At 34.2% G+C, this 15,927-nt stretch overlaps 1 protein-coding gene across 3 annotated transcripts in view; it reads right to left on the bottom strand.

Annotated features, from left to right (window-relative positions):
• TLCD4 (TLC domain containing 4) overlaps positions 1-15,927 on the bottom strand; it is a 71,461-nt gene that overhangs the window by 37,253 nt on the left and 18,281 nt on the right. For all 3 annotated transcript variants that reach the window (XM_023258929.2, XM_011284847.4, XM_019837482.3), the window contains exons 2-5: positions 13,157-13,322; positions 8,597-8,686; positions 6,867-6,925; positions 4,461-4,555 (exon numbers count right to left, since the gene is read on the bottom strand). In XM_023258929.2, the coding sequence (XP_023114697.1) occupies positions 4,461-4,555; positions 6,867-6,925; positions 8,597-8,686; positions 13,157-13,311 (399 nt within the window). In that variant the 5' untranslated portion in view covers positions 13,312-13,322. The remainder of the gene's footprint in view (positions 1-4,460; positions 4,556-6,866; positions 6,926-8,596; positions 8,687-13,156; positions 13,323-15,927) is intronic.

Genomic DNA, 15,927 nt, shown 5'->3' with positions numbered 1-15,927 from the left:
TGTTCATGAAATATCAGCAATGGTCACTTCAGATATTCTATAAGAAAAAGTAAATATTAGGGGCACCTAGGAGGCTCAGTCAGTTCTGTGTCTGACTCTTGATTTTGGCTCAGATCATGATCTCACAGTTTGTGAGATCAAGCCCTGCATCAGGCTCTGTGCTTAGGGCGGGAGACTACTTGGGATTCTCTGTCTCCCTCTCTCTCTGCCTCTCTCTCTCTCTCTCTCTCTCTCTCTCTCTCTCTCTCTGCATCAGGCTCTGCACTGATGGCAGGAAGCCTGCTTGGGATTCTCTTGTCTCCTTCTCTCTCTGCCCATCCCCCCACTCTTTAAAAAATAAACAAACATTTAAAAAAGTAAATATTAAAACAAATTCCAAAACCCAAACACATTTTTTCACCCCTACATATGTACATCACATGTCTTTACATAGATGCACAAACATATTATTTTTTAAATGGCCACTTAACATTTTTACCATGACTAAATCCCTCAATTAGTAGAAAGAGTTATAAGCTCACTGTATAATTCTAGTTGTATGCAGATTTGAATAAGTAAGCTATATAAATAATAATAAAATACTTTAAGACTTACTTCTGCTAGTCTATTGCTCATTACAGTATAAGATGACAATATTTTGATAATCTTTTATTTCAGTGGAAAAAAGGTTAACATGTTATTCCAGTTTTTAAAATATTTTCTTTGATTTAACTAATGTTTTTTTTACTTAAAAACTTTTTTTAATGTTTTTATTTATTTTTGAGACAGAAAAACAAAGCATGAACAGGGGAGGGGCAGAGAGAGAGGGAAACACAGAATCTGAAGCAGGCTCCAGGCTCTGAGCTGTCAGCACAGAACCCGATGCGGGGCTCGAAGTCACAGAGTGTGAGCTCATGACATGAGCCGAAGTTGGACGATTAACCGACTGAGCCACCCAGGAGCCCCAATATTTAATATGTTTTTAAGTTTATTTGAGAGTGTGCATGTGGGGGAAGGACAGAGAAGAGGGAGAGAAAGAATCCCAAGCAGGATCCTCGCTGTTAGTGTGGAGCCCGAGCGGGGCTGGATCCCACTAATTATGAGATCATGACCTGAGCTGAAACCAAGAATTAGACACTTAACTGAATGAACCACCCAGGTGCCCCTAACATGTTATATCATATGAAAATTTAGTGGGAAATAGAAATCACACAGACCTTACTACTGAATCTTGCTTTAGTTAAGCTATATTAGGTGGCTATTTTAATACTTGCCTAGTCAACAGAAATGTTAATTTTTGAAATTTTATTACTTTTAAAATGTTGTTGTAACAGCCATGATAGTTACTTAAAATTTTTCTTTAAGACTATCTCAATGGGAGAAAAGAAGGAAATACATTATTTATGCGTAACTGAGAATAGGCAACACTATTCAAACCATCTTAAAACATTTAAACAGTTTAACACTGTTAATGATAAACTGTTAGTGAGTCATGGCATTTGTTGCATGGTGTTGTGGAAATTCTTTAGACTAAACCTAAGACTAATATTTTTCTAATTCTTGTCTCCTGATATAAATGACAACTTTACCATATCTGACATAACAAGCCTTTCATTTTTCAGCACCACTTCCTACATACCTCCTTGCAAAGTGTTTTTAAAATGTGGACACTGGGGCAGAACATTAAACAAGAAACAAGTTCTCACCTTCAAGGTATTCACACTGCACCTTAAATACCCTTAAATAAAGGCACTGAGAGCCTCTGAAACCAAATTTTCTTCCTGGATTGCAGCTGAATGGTGTAATGATTAAATTCCAGGGTAGTGTAACCAATGCATAAGAGTGGGGGAAAGTTTGTTACAGGAGTGCTTTTCTTTTCGAATTTAAATGTTTTCCATTGTTATATAACTTGTTACCTAAAGGTGTGATTTGAGGAGAGAGGGTGATTCATAGGAAACACAGAAGAAAACTAAGGCTACCAGAGAGATCACAATGGGAGTACAAAAGACAGCGGTTTATCCTTAGAAAGAGACCTTAAAGCATAAATGTGTTCACACCCTTTATAAGAGATTACCCTGTCATATTTTCCCTGACAACTAGGATCCTGACCAAGGGAGGAAAAGCTGAATATTAGGGAAAAATCTGTAGGATTTTTACCTTTTTATATATAGAAGATTCCTTAAGCTCTAACTTATTCCCCCCAGAGAATCTTAAAATGCCAGTAAATACACTAAAGAAAGGTACAAAACTAGTGATCCAGACATTATATAACCTACATATAACTTATTTCATAACCTAAATCTAGAAGAATCTTACTTTTCAACTATTCAGTACAGCATATGTTTAAAACCTACGGATAACTTGCCTCCATTTTCCACTTTAAGTTTTATTTAGTTACAGCAGAAAATCTTTTAAGAAGCTGCTACAAACAGCTTAAACAGTCTCATACGTATCAAGTCAAAGTACTTTCCAAATACCAGTTCTCATCATATAAGTGAAGAACTTCATAAAAGTTTATATAAAATAATAATAGTAGTAGTAGCTGTTGTTATTTTGTTAGCCTTAAACAGCACAAAGTGACCTGGGAATTCATTATAGTCAAATAGGAAATGTAAAATCTATAAATGACACAGGATCACTACATCTATGGACAATTATTATTTTCTAATTTTCTTGTTTCCCTATGAATAGATTCACTTTAATTCGATAGACTTACTTCATATCATTCATTTCATACAATAGAACACAGGAAGGTATCAAAAAAGCAATCACCTCTAGAAAACACTGCAGTTGATTTTCTTATCAACTTAACTAAATGAAGAGTTCATTTTTTTTTTAATATCCAGCATGCACTTTATTGATTTTTTTAATAAAGGCATAAAAGTCCAAAGAGGAAACAGTATCCATCCCACATAATTAAATACTCAACTTGCCAATGCACGCACAGCCAGCCGTTTGCCAAGCCCGTGATTCAGTGGCCGAGGCACAATAGCAGCTCATAGTATTCACATTTACAAATCCACGTAAGTGACCTGTTATCTTTCACCAGCTTATATTCTTTTCATAGCACAATGGTTATTTGTGATTCATGTTCAGAGAACATACTTCTACACTGCAGCATGATATTAAACTCACATGGGCACCTACACATTCTTCCCAGATTTAACCAGTGTTTTGTTAGTCAGCTTTCATGCTTTTTACCAAGTGTTTAGGAAATAAGCTCTTGTACACCAGATATTTAAGACCTGTAAAAGGTAAGAGTCTATATTTCACAACTACCTATAATCAATTAAAATCTAAAAAGAAGACAAACAGTAGGAAATGCCAGTTAAAAATAGCAGATTTCTTCAGAAAAACAAAGTGATTAAGGATACCTTTTGGGTATACATAAGCCCTTATTGATAGCATTAAAACCAGCATAGTTTTTTAAATATTCGTATTAACTTTTTAGATTTATTACTTCAAGTGGGTGATACAGAGAGAGATTTTGATATATCTGGTTCTTGCAGAAATAATGCCAAACTGACATCTGATTCACCAGCTATCTTTGTGCAGGCCAATATAAAGAAAAATAGAAGAATACTAATACACATTAATATTTTAAAGCCCTCCAAATAGTCACAGATATCTGGTAACATAAGGACTTTAGCAATACCAAGTCAGAAAAAAAAAAAGCCAGTGGCTATATTTAAGTTTTAAAAAGGAGAAAACATGAAATGGTATACCATAACTATTACATAAAATTTATACTATTCTGGTTTACGTATATCTATTATTTCCAAATATCTATTTGGGGCTTGTTGGTATATCTAGATTGACTAAAAAATAACTGATTGTGAAGAAACCTATCTAATGTAAAAGGAATGTAAAATCACTAATTTACAAATGTGTAATGTAGAAAAATAATTTTAGATCTAAAATTTATTATGCATTACTGCCTGAGATTTGCTGTGAGTATCCTCTATCAGCTCAGGCTTGGAAGTCTGATGAAGTCTCTGAGCAAGACTCCTCCACTGCTCCGGTCTACTTAAATGTAATCACATATGTACATGTAATTGTATGGGAATTGAATAGAGAAGAAATACTGAATCTAGTTATACAAGAATCTATCCCTAGCTCTGGCTGTTAAGTCATAAACGCATCTAGAAAGACGGGCAAATACCAACAGCTACACAATCGTAAAAATTTTAAGTGAAAATTCAAGTGAAATTGAATTAAGTGAAAAAATTAAGTGAAATTAAGTGAAATTGGGGTCATCCGCCTTTCTTAAATTTTATGAATCCAAACAGACACACTAATACAAACACACACGTAATTATTTTTGTTAATGAATAAGATAACCTATCACAAGCATGAGCCCTGAATGAATCTGGAGTTGGTCTTGATACACCGGGAACTGGATGTTTAGGTTTCTGCTCACCAGTAAGTCATTACTCCCAATCTTGTCTACTTGTCAGGCTACCACAGATCCTGGCACTCACCAGTACAAAGGAGTATGCATACAGCGCTGTACAATGATGGATTATAAAATATTTGTCACCAATCACTTTCCAATACAAAATGAGAATCAACAAATCTGAAAGAAGGAAACATAAGTGAGATATCACATAGGAAGAAAGCTGTCCTGTTTCTCAAGTGTATTTAACTCTGTCTTCCTGACAACTGGTCACAGGCCACCCTGAGCCCACCCCACTTTGTTCATATTGCACCAGTCCCAATACCCACTTTATTGTAAAGTATCTGTTTCCCTACGGCTGTTTCCCCCACTCTACTGTGACTGCTCCAGGACGAAGAACAAGCGTGGGAGTCTAACACAATGCCTATATAGTTAATACTTACTTGCCGAATATATTCACAGGTTACATATTTGTTGAAAGTATAAATAAATAACTTGTTTCTGGGGTTAAATAAAATGGAAATACTATTGAATGAAAACAACTTTTAAGTAAGCTTAAATTACTGATGTTTGTTACTACAACAATTCCAACAGGTAAGCTGGTTGCAGAAAAGGTACATAACGACCAACTCGTTTATAAGACAAATTCAACAAACAACCTTTAAAAATTAAAGGATGTGATTAAATATTAATTCAAAACAGCTAAAAAAAGGAAAAAACAAAACAAGAACTATGACTATTAAAAAGATATGCAAAGAAAGACATCAAGGCAATTTCTCTTTAAAAGATCCTGAACCTAAACACCACAATTCAGAAAATGGTTTCCTTTAACAAAACAATGTTTAACAAAACAGAAACTTCTCAAAAATGTAAATGCAATTATTTTCTTTACCAAATGGTTAAATGTGAAATTTAGACATGGAAGAATTGGCCATCATAGATGGAAACCAGGGGAGGATTCAGGTTTAATGGGTTGGAGCTTATATAATATGGGAACCTTTTTTCACAAAAAATAAAAATTACTGATGTGAATATGTATAAAAAGAAAAAATCAGATTAGAAATTTTAAAGGGAAATTTTAAAGGGAAAATAAACAGCACAAATGTGCAAATCATATTAGTAATTAACTGCATGATATACCTCTCTGGATACATCTTCTCTATATACTTTGGCTGTATAGTCTTTGTTCACCAATTTATATGATAATGACCTTGTAATATTTTCCATAGAGAGTTCGCTTTTCATTTAGCTTGGTTTAAAAAAGTTTGTTTCAGTTCATAATTCATAAGTGCTTCAGATTATTATCTTATTTGGAGAAAACTTTATCAAGTTTCCTTCATATAAAACTTTTTGGGTACTGATTACTCTCTGAACTGACAACGCTCATCAACCAGTGCATGAGGCAAACGTATTATAAATTTTGGGTCATCTTTGTCAATGACAGCACATTCTGTGCCAAACAAGCAAATCTTTTTCTAATGTGTTCACATGATTCACTCTTCTTTTAATTGGGCCATCAAATAACTCAACAGCTTACTCATTATTTTAATTCAAAATTTATCTCTTCCTCATAATGAATGTGTTTGGGTATAATAATCTAATTTTTTCCTTACAATTCACTTCTTGATGGCAGAAAATTTTCTACTGAGTCCCATCACTCATCGTATCACCTCTGTTTCATATCTCCTTATTTTTATTTAGATTCTCTGTCAGCTATTTATTAAATTTGAAAATTATAAAACAGGGCTCTCTATAAAATGTCCAAATCAGGGAACTGTTCTTTCTTTTGTCTTATTGAGATGGTCTACAACATCTTTGCAAAGAGTTTAAATGGCATACCGTCACTTAATTTCCCCCTTTGTCTCATAATGTAAAAGGCTATTCCAACTCCATCCCACACAAGGGGAAATATGACAGAAGGAAACATGGTGTAGGAAGAGTTCTTGATCTTAACTGATTATGACTAAAAGTTTCCCTTTGCAATCTTTACCCAAACACTACAAACCATGAGCATAGGAACACGTTTCAAGGGCCGTTACAAGTGAGAGACTTTGATGCTTAGCTTTGTGAGTTTTCCAGGAATTCCACCTAAGAGATTCTTTAAGCCAAAAATGGACCATTGCTAGTAAAAAAAAAAAAAAAAATATATATATATATATATATATATACATATATATGTATATATGTATACACACACACACACACACACACACATATATATATATATACACATATATACACACACACACATATATATATATATCCAGGCCTAACTGAGGCCCCACTCTGCAGCTCTATCTTCAAAGAGAACCAGAGAGCCAACAGGAAAAAAGTTTCATGCTCTACCATCACAGCAGATATTTTTTTTCCTGTGTATGAGTCCTACAAGCTACTTCTCAAATAAATAAACCAAAAGCATAGACTATGTATTCTTTGCAACATCCCATGAGTAGTTTAAAAAGAAACAGACAGTGATCAACTTATCACATACCAGAAATGAGGTAGCCTGAAGAAATAGAGATATTCACTTTCACAAACGATGAGTCACCCCTATAAATATTTTAAAAAAAAATTCTTTTTTTAGCACATGCGTTATAGATGACAGCTACATTTATTCTACTGAAGAGTATAATTAAAATGCTTTCTATAGATTCTTGAATGGTGAATTGTCATTTGCACAAGGCACTGTGTTAGCTGTGATATACTTCTAACTGCACGAATGATCATAATTTCTTATATGAGCTAAAAGTTTTACATAAACAATTTTACCAAAAGATAACTTGTTATAAATGTGTTCTCATATGATTTGTTTGTGAAAGGATTCCAACAGAATTCCAGATGCTGATGTTTTTTGATTCCTTATTCTAAATCAGAGACTCAAATACTTCAAGAAATCTTCTAGCCTGCCCCTGATCTTGAGACCATATACTATTGGGAAATGGTTGGAACAAGACAGCTTAATCCTGCTGTTTCAACACCTATACATATCAAGGTCCTACAATTTGCCTTAATAATCATCTTTACTCCAAGAAACAAATACGAATTATCAGTCTTTTCATCAATTTATAATGTGAACTCTTGGTGAAATGAAGACAAAATTAAACTGAAATGCAAATGTAAAGGTTAGATGCCCTGTCTTCTTAACAAATGTTGATCTGCAAATATGGCCCAGGAAAATTGAACCTGGAATAAATTATAGCATCAAAGAAAATGTGAAAATATCAAAAATTATACAAGGTAAACATTTGATAGGGACAAAAATTGATCAGTGAATCAAACCTTTGTCATAAAATTCATCTCCCAAAAGAACTGGTTCTGTTGACAACCATATTACTCTAATAAAATTATGAAAAAAACCCTTAGAAACTGTTTAGGTAGATTACATAAAAAACCTCATCATGGAATTAAATTCACTAAGTTGATTCACTGAAAAATACCTTCCCGATGAAAATTTACCAATACTGGTACTATCCTGATGGGCATAATTCCATATTTATTAAAATGACATCGTTGCAGTCAAACAAATAGTCAAAAGTTATATCGTCCCACATCCCCCAGAGCCCCACATCTACTGCATCCCTATGCAGGGCTTTCTCAAAACATACCTCACCTCTCAAACCAAGCTGAATTAAGCCCTCTCCTATAATTCTAGGGAACAGTTTTCAGTATCTCTGCCATTGCAACAACATTTAATTTTTTCAAAAAGAATCACCTTACAAATTATCCTATTATGGCTGAACACAGTTATTATTAGTGCTTCAAATCTTCTCGTGTGGTACTAAAGTCCTCTCACATGGATATGAATGATTCTCATTGTTATACCTTTGATATCAAATGATGGGTTAAACACAAAACTGAGTCTTCAGTAGATATTATCCAAGTTGACTATCCTATCTCAATAGGAACTCATTTTTTGCTCAGAACAGTGGTAACAACAACTTGGTTTTACTCACTAAGTCAGTATAAATGTTTACATCGTTATCATCACATTCTCTGTCTTGGGTAACAATTGCAATGCTAGTGCAAAGTGGCCTTCATTATTTGTATTCAAATCTAAAATAAATCATTTTATTGCACCTCGCTAAAATAAGTCTGAGCACAAGCATTTTAATAAACCATGCACCATCAATACATTTTCCGTTTTAAAGTAAGAAATGTTCTTATTAATAATTAATATCAAAACATGAATCAAATGGACTATATTGGAAAGAAACAGCTTACCAAAGTGGATCAGCTTTTGCAGCCTCATCAAAAAAGAAAATGTAGAGGGCAAAAATCCCAGCCACCAAAGAATGGCATGTAGATCCTACCCTGAAAAGAAACAAAATACATACAAAGATTTTAGATTCTTTGCAATAAACTTTAATTCTGGCAAAGACATTTAACATTTGAAGATGTGAAATCTGGAAGCATTTACGTATAGGAATGGAGTAGCTCTAAAAGCATAACAAAATTGTCACTTGGAAATCCAAGGGCTACAACTTTACTTTGGAATTAATAATGAGAAGGTTGCCCAGGTCTACAGCTTCCTGCTAGAAGACTGTGGAATCACTTATTCGTTAAAAGTTCCAAAGTGGAAGCATATCTGATGATGCAGCTGACAGAGTTTTGTGCAGACAGACGGCAACTGGTGAGCCCACTACCTGGCACCTGACTCCAAGCTCCATCACTAACAGCACTGCTGTGCCATTAGTTTCCCGTTCCAATCAGTTAGGTACTGGCCTTAACCAATTCCATATCCTTGAATCAGGGTTCGAATGGATCATGAAATGAAAACTTACTACCTTGGAGATTTCAGTGTCAAATGCACATTCACATGCATTGCTGCACTTGATTCCTGTAACCAATTCATGAGGAAGCTAGAGCAGCTATTATTAGTCTCTTTTTGTCATTATTATGAAACCACTTCTAAACAGAAAAATTGAGGACCATGAATTTATACAGAAAATCTATTTTTAAAAGACATGCTCAAGCGAAGCAAAATGTTCACGAAATCCAGGCTGAATTTTCTTGTATAGAAGGAGAAAGGTTTAGATGAAAAACATGTTTCTACAAAGAAATCTTGCTAATAATTTAATGGTTCAACCAATACCCAAGCTCTCGGATTTGCTAAAGAACTGTACACAGGATGCAATATATTTATTCACATAATGAAAATGTTGACAAGTAATGAAGATTCTTTTCTCTTCGTTAGAATAAAGGACAAAGGAATGACAAAACTTTCTCTTTAGAAATTAATGGGGCACAATAAGCTTCTGTCTAAAATATGACCCCAATTCTTTAACAGTGAAATATATCAACTAATAGGGGTCCCTGGATGGCTCCGTCGGTTAAGCATCCGACTTCCGCTCAGGTCATGATCTCTCATTTCGGGAGTCTGAGCCCCGCATCGGACTCTGTGCTGACAGCTCAGAGCCTGGAACCTGCTTCGGATTCTGTCTCCCTCTCTCTGCCTCTCCTCCACTCAAGCTCTGTCTCTGTCTCTCTCTCAAAAATAAACATTAAAAAATATATATATAAACTTAAAATATATAACATAAACATAAAATACATAAAAATATATAACATAAACATAAAACATATAAACATAAAAATATACATTAACTAACATAAAGCTTGACATTAGAAAATTTTACTGTAACTTGAAAAATCAATATCCTCGATCTAATAAATGATGTGGTCCTAAATAGATATATCATGTTAAATCAAATCATATTTAAATGCTCAAAAATCCTCACTAATTTAAAGGCACTAACAAAGAATCCTTTGTAATACCAAAGGATCATTTTGAAGTGTGAATAATTAACCCCGTTTATCTGGTTTACAAGTCTGGAATTTTCACGCCAAACACACCTATATACTGAACATAGCAGTCTAAGGATTTAAGTTCCTTTATGTCAAATAAAACACTCCATTTAAATAATCATACAACCAGCATTCTACTGCCATTCAAAAATTCTACGAAAGGAGAAACCACAACTTCTTACTAACTTGCTCTAGTGTTTAGTAAACTTAGATCAGAATGTTTCCCCTTGGAAAAATGACAACTTTTTGTTCCTGATACTTAGTCCTCAAATTCCCTTTTGTGTTGAAATGTTACATGGTAAATGGGAAGGATTAAAATGGCTTAGCTGATTGAAATGGCATATAATTCATGAGAGAAAAGTTAAAACTTAACTTGGGTCAAACAACCTCCCACTACAATGAGCAGAAAAAGAAAAAACCCTGTGCTTACATACTGCATGCTGCATTAAAAATCTATTCATTCAGAAACTTCTGTTAATAAACATTTCCGTGTATTCTTTAAAATCAGATTCCTGGTAAAGCAAGATGTAGATTCCTCACTGTCTAAAATGAAACACCAAGATTCTACCCAAAAGAACATACTTTTTTTTCAAAGAAGGTTAAAAAGAAATGTTTATGCTAATGAAAAGGCAGTGAAATAATGACCACCGTAGAACAGCAATTTAAAGTTACTGACTTAATCATTCACAAGTATTAAGAATATTGCCAAAGAAATTATTTAGCTCAAACAGATAAGAGTTAAAAATTAGAGAAGTAGATTTCAAAATTAGGAGTATTCAACACAATTGGGCTTTCTATACCATAGGAAAACAAGTGGATATACGAAAATGGTTTTTAATTATAAGATATAAATAATACCTACAGGTATGCTTTTTTCCAGAAAAAGCAACGATGAATTATAGCAATTTATCACTTATAATTAATTAAACTGTTATCCCTCGGGTGTGAATTTTCTGGGTTTTTTTCCCTCCTTTTGCTACTGTACGGCTTAGACGACTAGTTGTTCAGAAACTTCCCTGATTATTAGTAAGAATTATGTGAGCTATATTGATCTTGGTGTTTTAAGACTAGAAGCTGAATTTCAAGACATATACATGTACTTTACACAAAAAGCAGCCAATTTTTTTTCTTTCTTTGCACTCTACCTCACAGCTTAAGTCTCATGTAAACCAAGCTGGAGTGGGAACAGGAGTAAATATGATAGAGAAAGAGAGAGAAGAGAACATCATTTGAGTAGGGTAATGAATCTTCTATAATCCTAGACTCCTTTTCAAATAGGAACTTGGTTTCCCAAATGGTGATTCCGTGCATCATAGAATGGCAGCGGTAAGACTGAATAATGCAAAGTAGTTTTCAATTTCGTTTCATTTTCATCTTTGCCTCTCTCTCTGTACCATCCCTATTTCTTTGGCCTGCTGCTCTCCAAGATTCAAATGCCCTTACCTACCCTAACCATGGTGAAAAGGAAATGAAAAACAGTTCAAAATTGACTCTCAGCAAATCTGGTCTCCTAACCCAGTCCCTGGCCCCTTCCTTCTCTTTCCCTATTCTCCACCTATCTCCAGGTTAGAAAGGGTTTTTTAAAATAATGGTTAGTATCTTTTGTATCCCACATTTTAACAGCAGCTTCGCACTATTCTTAAGACAAAACAAAAATCCTACTTCTCATTTTTCAAAAATACAGAGAGAAATAATTCTCACTTTTGGGGTAAAAAGAGCTACAGCATGTATGAACTGGACAAATCACTGTAAGGTACAGAAGGAAACTCGAGTCTTATTCCCAGTCTGAGTTATAAAAGTGGATGCCTACAAAACAATTTGGCTCAAAGACAGGGAATTTCTGGTCAAATGTGACCATCCTCAAATAAACACTTCGACTTTGGCAGAAGTTATTCTAAAAGGAAAATTCAGTGAGAAATCATTATAGCGATTTTAGAGACCTGCTGAATTCATTTTACAGTTAGCATCAACTTCAAGTAAGTAACAACAAAAGAATATACCCATAGTTGCTCCAATGCACTGCAGTTTGCAAATGCCCGGTGGTTTGGGGGCGAAATGCTCCAAAGCACATGAAGCACTCATCAGAGTCATTTTGTGTTTGACATATTGTGAAAGATTAATGAGTTGCACTCACACAAAAACTGTAAACCAACGAATTAAAACTCCTGCAGATTTCTATCACTTACATGTACTACTCATTTTCCCTTTATTCTTTGTTTAAAAAAATCTAAAAAGCAATTTTTATTTTAGCAAAAGAGTCGATTCTGGTCTCTGAATTATAATGAAAAGTTCATTAAAAGAGAGATACAGATGTGCTAACCATACACCATGTTCTTTGGTGAGTAGCATAACTTCCCCCAGTCTGGCTAAGCCAGCCAACACTATATATAGGCTACTCACAGCCCTAACTAACGTTTATTTATGTTATCATTTCCAAAGACATGTGTTTGTTCTCATAAATGTTTCAGAGAAGAATGCAAAACAGGACTCTTCTGCAATCAGCTGAAGCCTACTTAACCTTCCCACACTTCGCCAGAAAGTTCAATTTTTGCCAACATCTTTCAATATAAGAATTTTTAGAATTTTCTCATACAAGATCTATCTACTTACTTTCCTTTTATTTATTCCCAAGGTCAAATTAAAAAAAATCGGACCGTAGGGGTGCCTGAATGGCTCAGTCAGTTAAATGTCCCACTCCTGATATTGGCTAAGGTTACAACTCACAGTTCCTGAGTTCGAGGCCCAAGTCGGGCTCTACGGCAGCACAAAGCCTGCTTGGGATTCTCTCACCCTCCCTCTCTGCCCCTCTCCCACTCAACTGCGTGCTCTCTCTCTCAAAATAAAAAATAAACTTAAAAAAAAATCTGACCTTAAATTTTGTTAGATCTTAAATGAAAGACTTTTTGGAAATATTTTAAATGATTTTATTTCATAAAACTCACTTTTTAAAATCAATTACATTTTCATATGCTTTACCTTGAGTTCCATTCAATCTTCTTTTCAAAGCTGAGACTATTAAAACCTGGAGAAACTTTTGCTGAAAACCAGTAACTTATAAAGTGGAAAAGAAGCTGAAAGGTGAAAAAGCTGGTAAAAATAATGCTGAAGATCAGTTTGGTGTTGGTATCCATATTTCTTCAACCTGTTAAGAGAAATGATGGCTATAAATTGCTTTAAATTGCTCATAATAAATCTACATTAATTTTTAATTTTAAAAGAGTATGTGGTTATATTTTTAGTAATTTATTTTAATTTAGCACAAATCTAAGAATACAAAGAAACTAAAAGACTTTTAAGTCTTTACCAGCTATTTGTCATGTATCTTATATCTGTATTAAAATAAAAAAGGGGAAAAATCGGTTATCTTAAATATTTCACTCTTACAAATCTCAGGTGGCAAATTTAATAGCATGATATTCAAAATTATCTAAGTCTTAGTGTTTAACATTAAGAGGAAATTTCAAGTACTATAACTGAAGGTATTCTTTTAGTAATATTAATTTTTAATTAAACTTAGGACAAATCACCTGATTTCTCTATGCCTCTATTTCCTCATCTATAAAATGAGTTCATTAGATAATTTCTAGGAAACAAGCCAAAAATCATAATAAAACTAACATTATCTGCAACAGCAAAACAAAAAATAATTATGTTATAAAAACTAATTGTACACTGAGACAAAAAACATTTAAACCAAAATTAAAATCTTAAGAAGAATAATACCATCTGGTTCTTTTCTACTTAAATTAGTATTTTACTTTTAAAAATAATTCTGCAATCACACACATCCTTGGACCAAAAATCCTCCATGACTTTTTATCTTTATAATAAAAGATTTTTATAAAAGCATTTTAGGTTTTAAGGGTAGAGTTAGCAGAAAGAATATGCATATATACACATTCAAAGTATGTTTCCTTTCTCATTGAACTGAACTTTATTTGTCTCCTAAAAATCTTAGGAACATTCAGACCAAAAGAAAGACACTAAAGCATTTACTCATATCTAGCAAATATAGCATTTCTAGAAATGGCTCCATCTTTGATAGAGCTGACCCTCAAATGAAAAGGAAATGAATCAATACATATTCCCAGCTGCCTAATGTGAAGAAATAAAGTCACCTCGTGGAGCCAATTCACTAGAGAAAAACCAAGTCATTGACTGCACTAGCAATAACCCCACTTCATTCCCTTCCAGCCAGGACCTTGTAATAAGAATCAGGCTCCCACAGGGCCCCTTCTGACAGAACTCATGTGTCTGTAATGAGTTCTTTCCCCATTCTTTCTTTCTGGTGTGTGTGCTCAGTGAAAATATTGATAATACCATTCTTCTGCAGGAGGTTCCATTAACTTTATTGCTCATTTACTTTTTTTTTTAATTCAACATGTGTTTTGGGGTATTACATTTTTTAATTTGTGATCTTTTAGCCTATTAACCAAATAATACATAAAAGTAAGTTTTGTGCATAAATTAAACATCATTATAATTCACTAAGTGAGATGTAAAAGGCAAAATGGTTTTCTAAGATTAAAGCAAATGGGGGCCAGGTGGACAGATAAATGAAGAAAATGAAGCCACTAACCAGAAAAGAGTGGACAGTCTAATCTTAAATGTGAGGATGGTTTGCCCTGAAGGGTTCTTTCTACACATTTCCTACGAGTCCTGGAGGGTGCTGGATGTGAGCTACTCATTCACTTTTGTTAAAATTCAACGTATATAATGAGCATTTATTTCAGTAATGTTTGCTAAAATTTGTATTACAAAACATACTATTACACATTATCCATTTTATGAACTGTTGATGTAATCAATACATTAAAAAACAAAAGCACTCTAACAACTCACCATTAAGAAATTCTCCCATTCCTAAAACAGCTAGTTTTTATTAAGTCTTTGTTATACTGGCTACTTTATATTTTTAACAGATTTCCTTTCACTTAACTGGGGTCTTTGAGGGACATGTTGAGAGTCTCCCTTCACAAAAACATTTCATTTAAAACTAAAGAGCTCCATATAGTCCAGTTGTGGCTTCTATTAAAGGCTCAACAGACAGAAGCTAATTAAATTGTTCTACTCTCAGCTTTGCTTCTTATTAAGCAGCTGCTTGCTTCATTAGTCATGCCAAATCAAGGACAAATCTTGTGATTTTTTTTATAAATTTCCCCCAGAAAACCAAGGCTTCTGGTAGAAAGCAAGTACCTCTGTTCATTCACCAAATCAGGCAAGAGAAGGAGGAAAATGGACAAAGCCAAACAACACTAATAACTGAAATAGATTAAGAACTTTTGAGAGTTTGGAGATTATTGAGTAGAAGACTACACAGTAAAAGGAGAAAAGTATTAGACCTGGTTCCTACACCTCTACATGTGGCTAGGAGTTGGTAGAAAGTGGGGATTCTAGGCTAGGAAGGAGCAGCCAGAACAGGAAGTGGGAAATATTTCTGTGGCAATTTACAAGGGGAGTGTCTAGACATGAACTTTACAATGTAATTAGCCCATCTTGATTCACACCAGAGAAACTCTTCCAGAGGCCTCCAGAATGCAATGATGTTTGAACATTTTCTCCCAAGACGGTTTCCATAAGCTTCCATTCAAGCTGGTTTCTTAGAAGAAAAACATGAGAAAGTTTGAAGTACATCTCTTTGCCGTCAGCTTATACGAGCCCCCTCCAGCAGGACTCCCAGAGGCAGGGTCACCGGAAAAAGCGCAGCCAAACTGACTCAGACCTCACTTCAGCCAACAGTTCATTGG

This window comes from Felis catus, chromosome C1 (assembly GCF_018350175.1).
Source record: "Felis catus isolate Fca126 chromosome C1, F.catus_Fca126_mat1.0, whole genome shotgun sequence".
NCBI classification, from domain to species: Eukaryota; Metazoa; Chordata; class Mammalia; order Carnivora; family Felidae; genus Felis; species Felis catus.
This window is presented reverse-complemented; position numbering and strand designations above follow the sequence as displayed.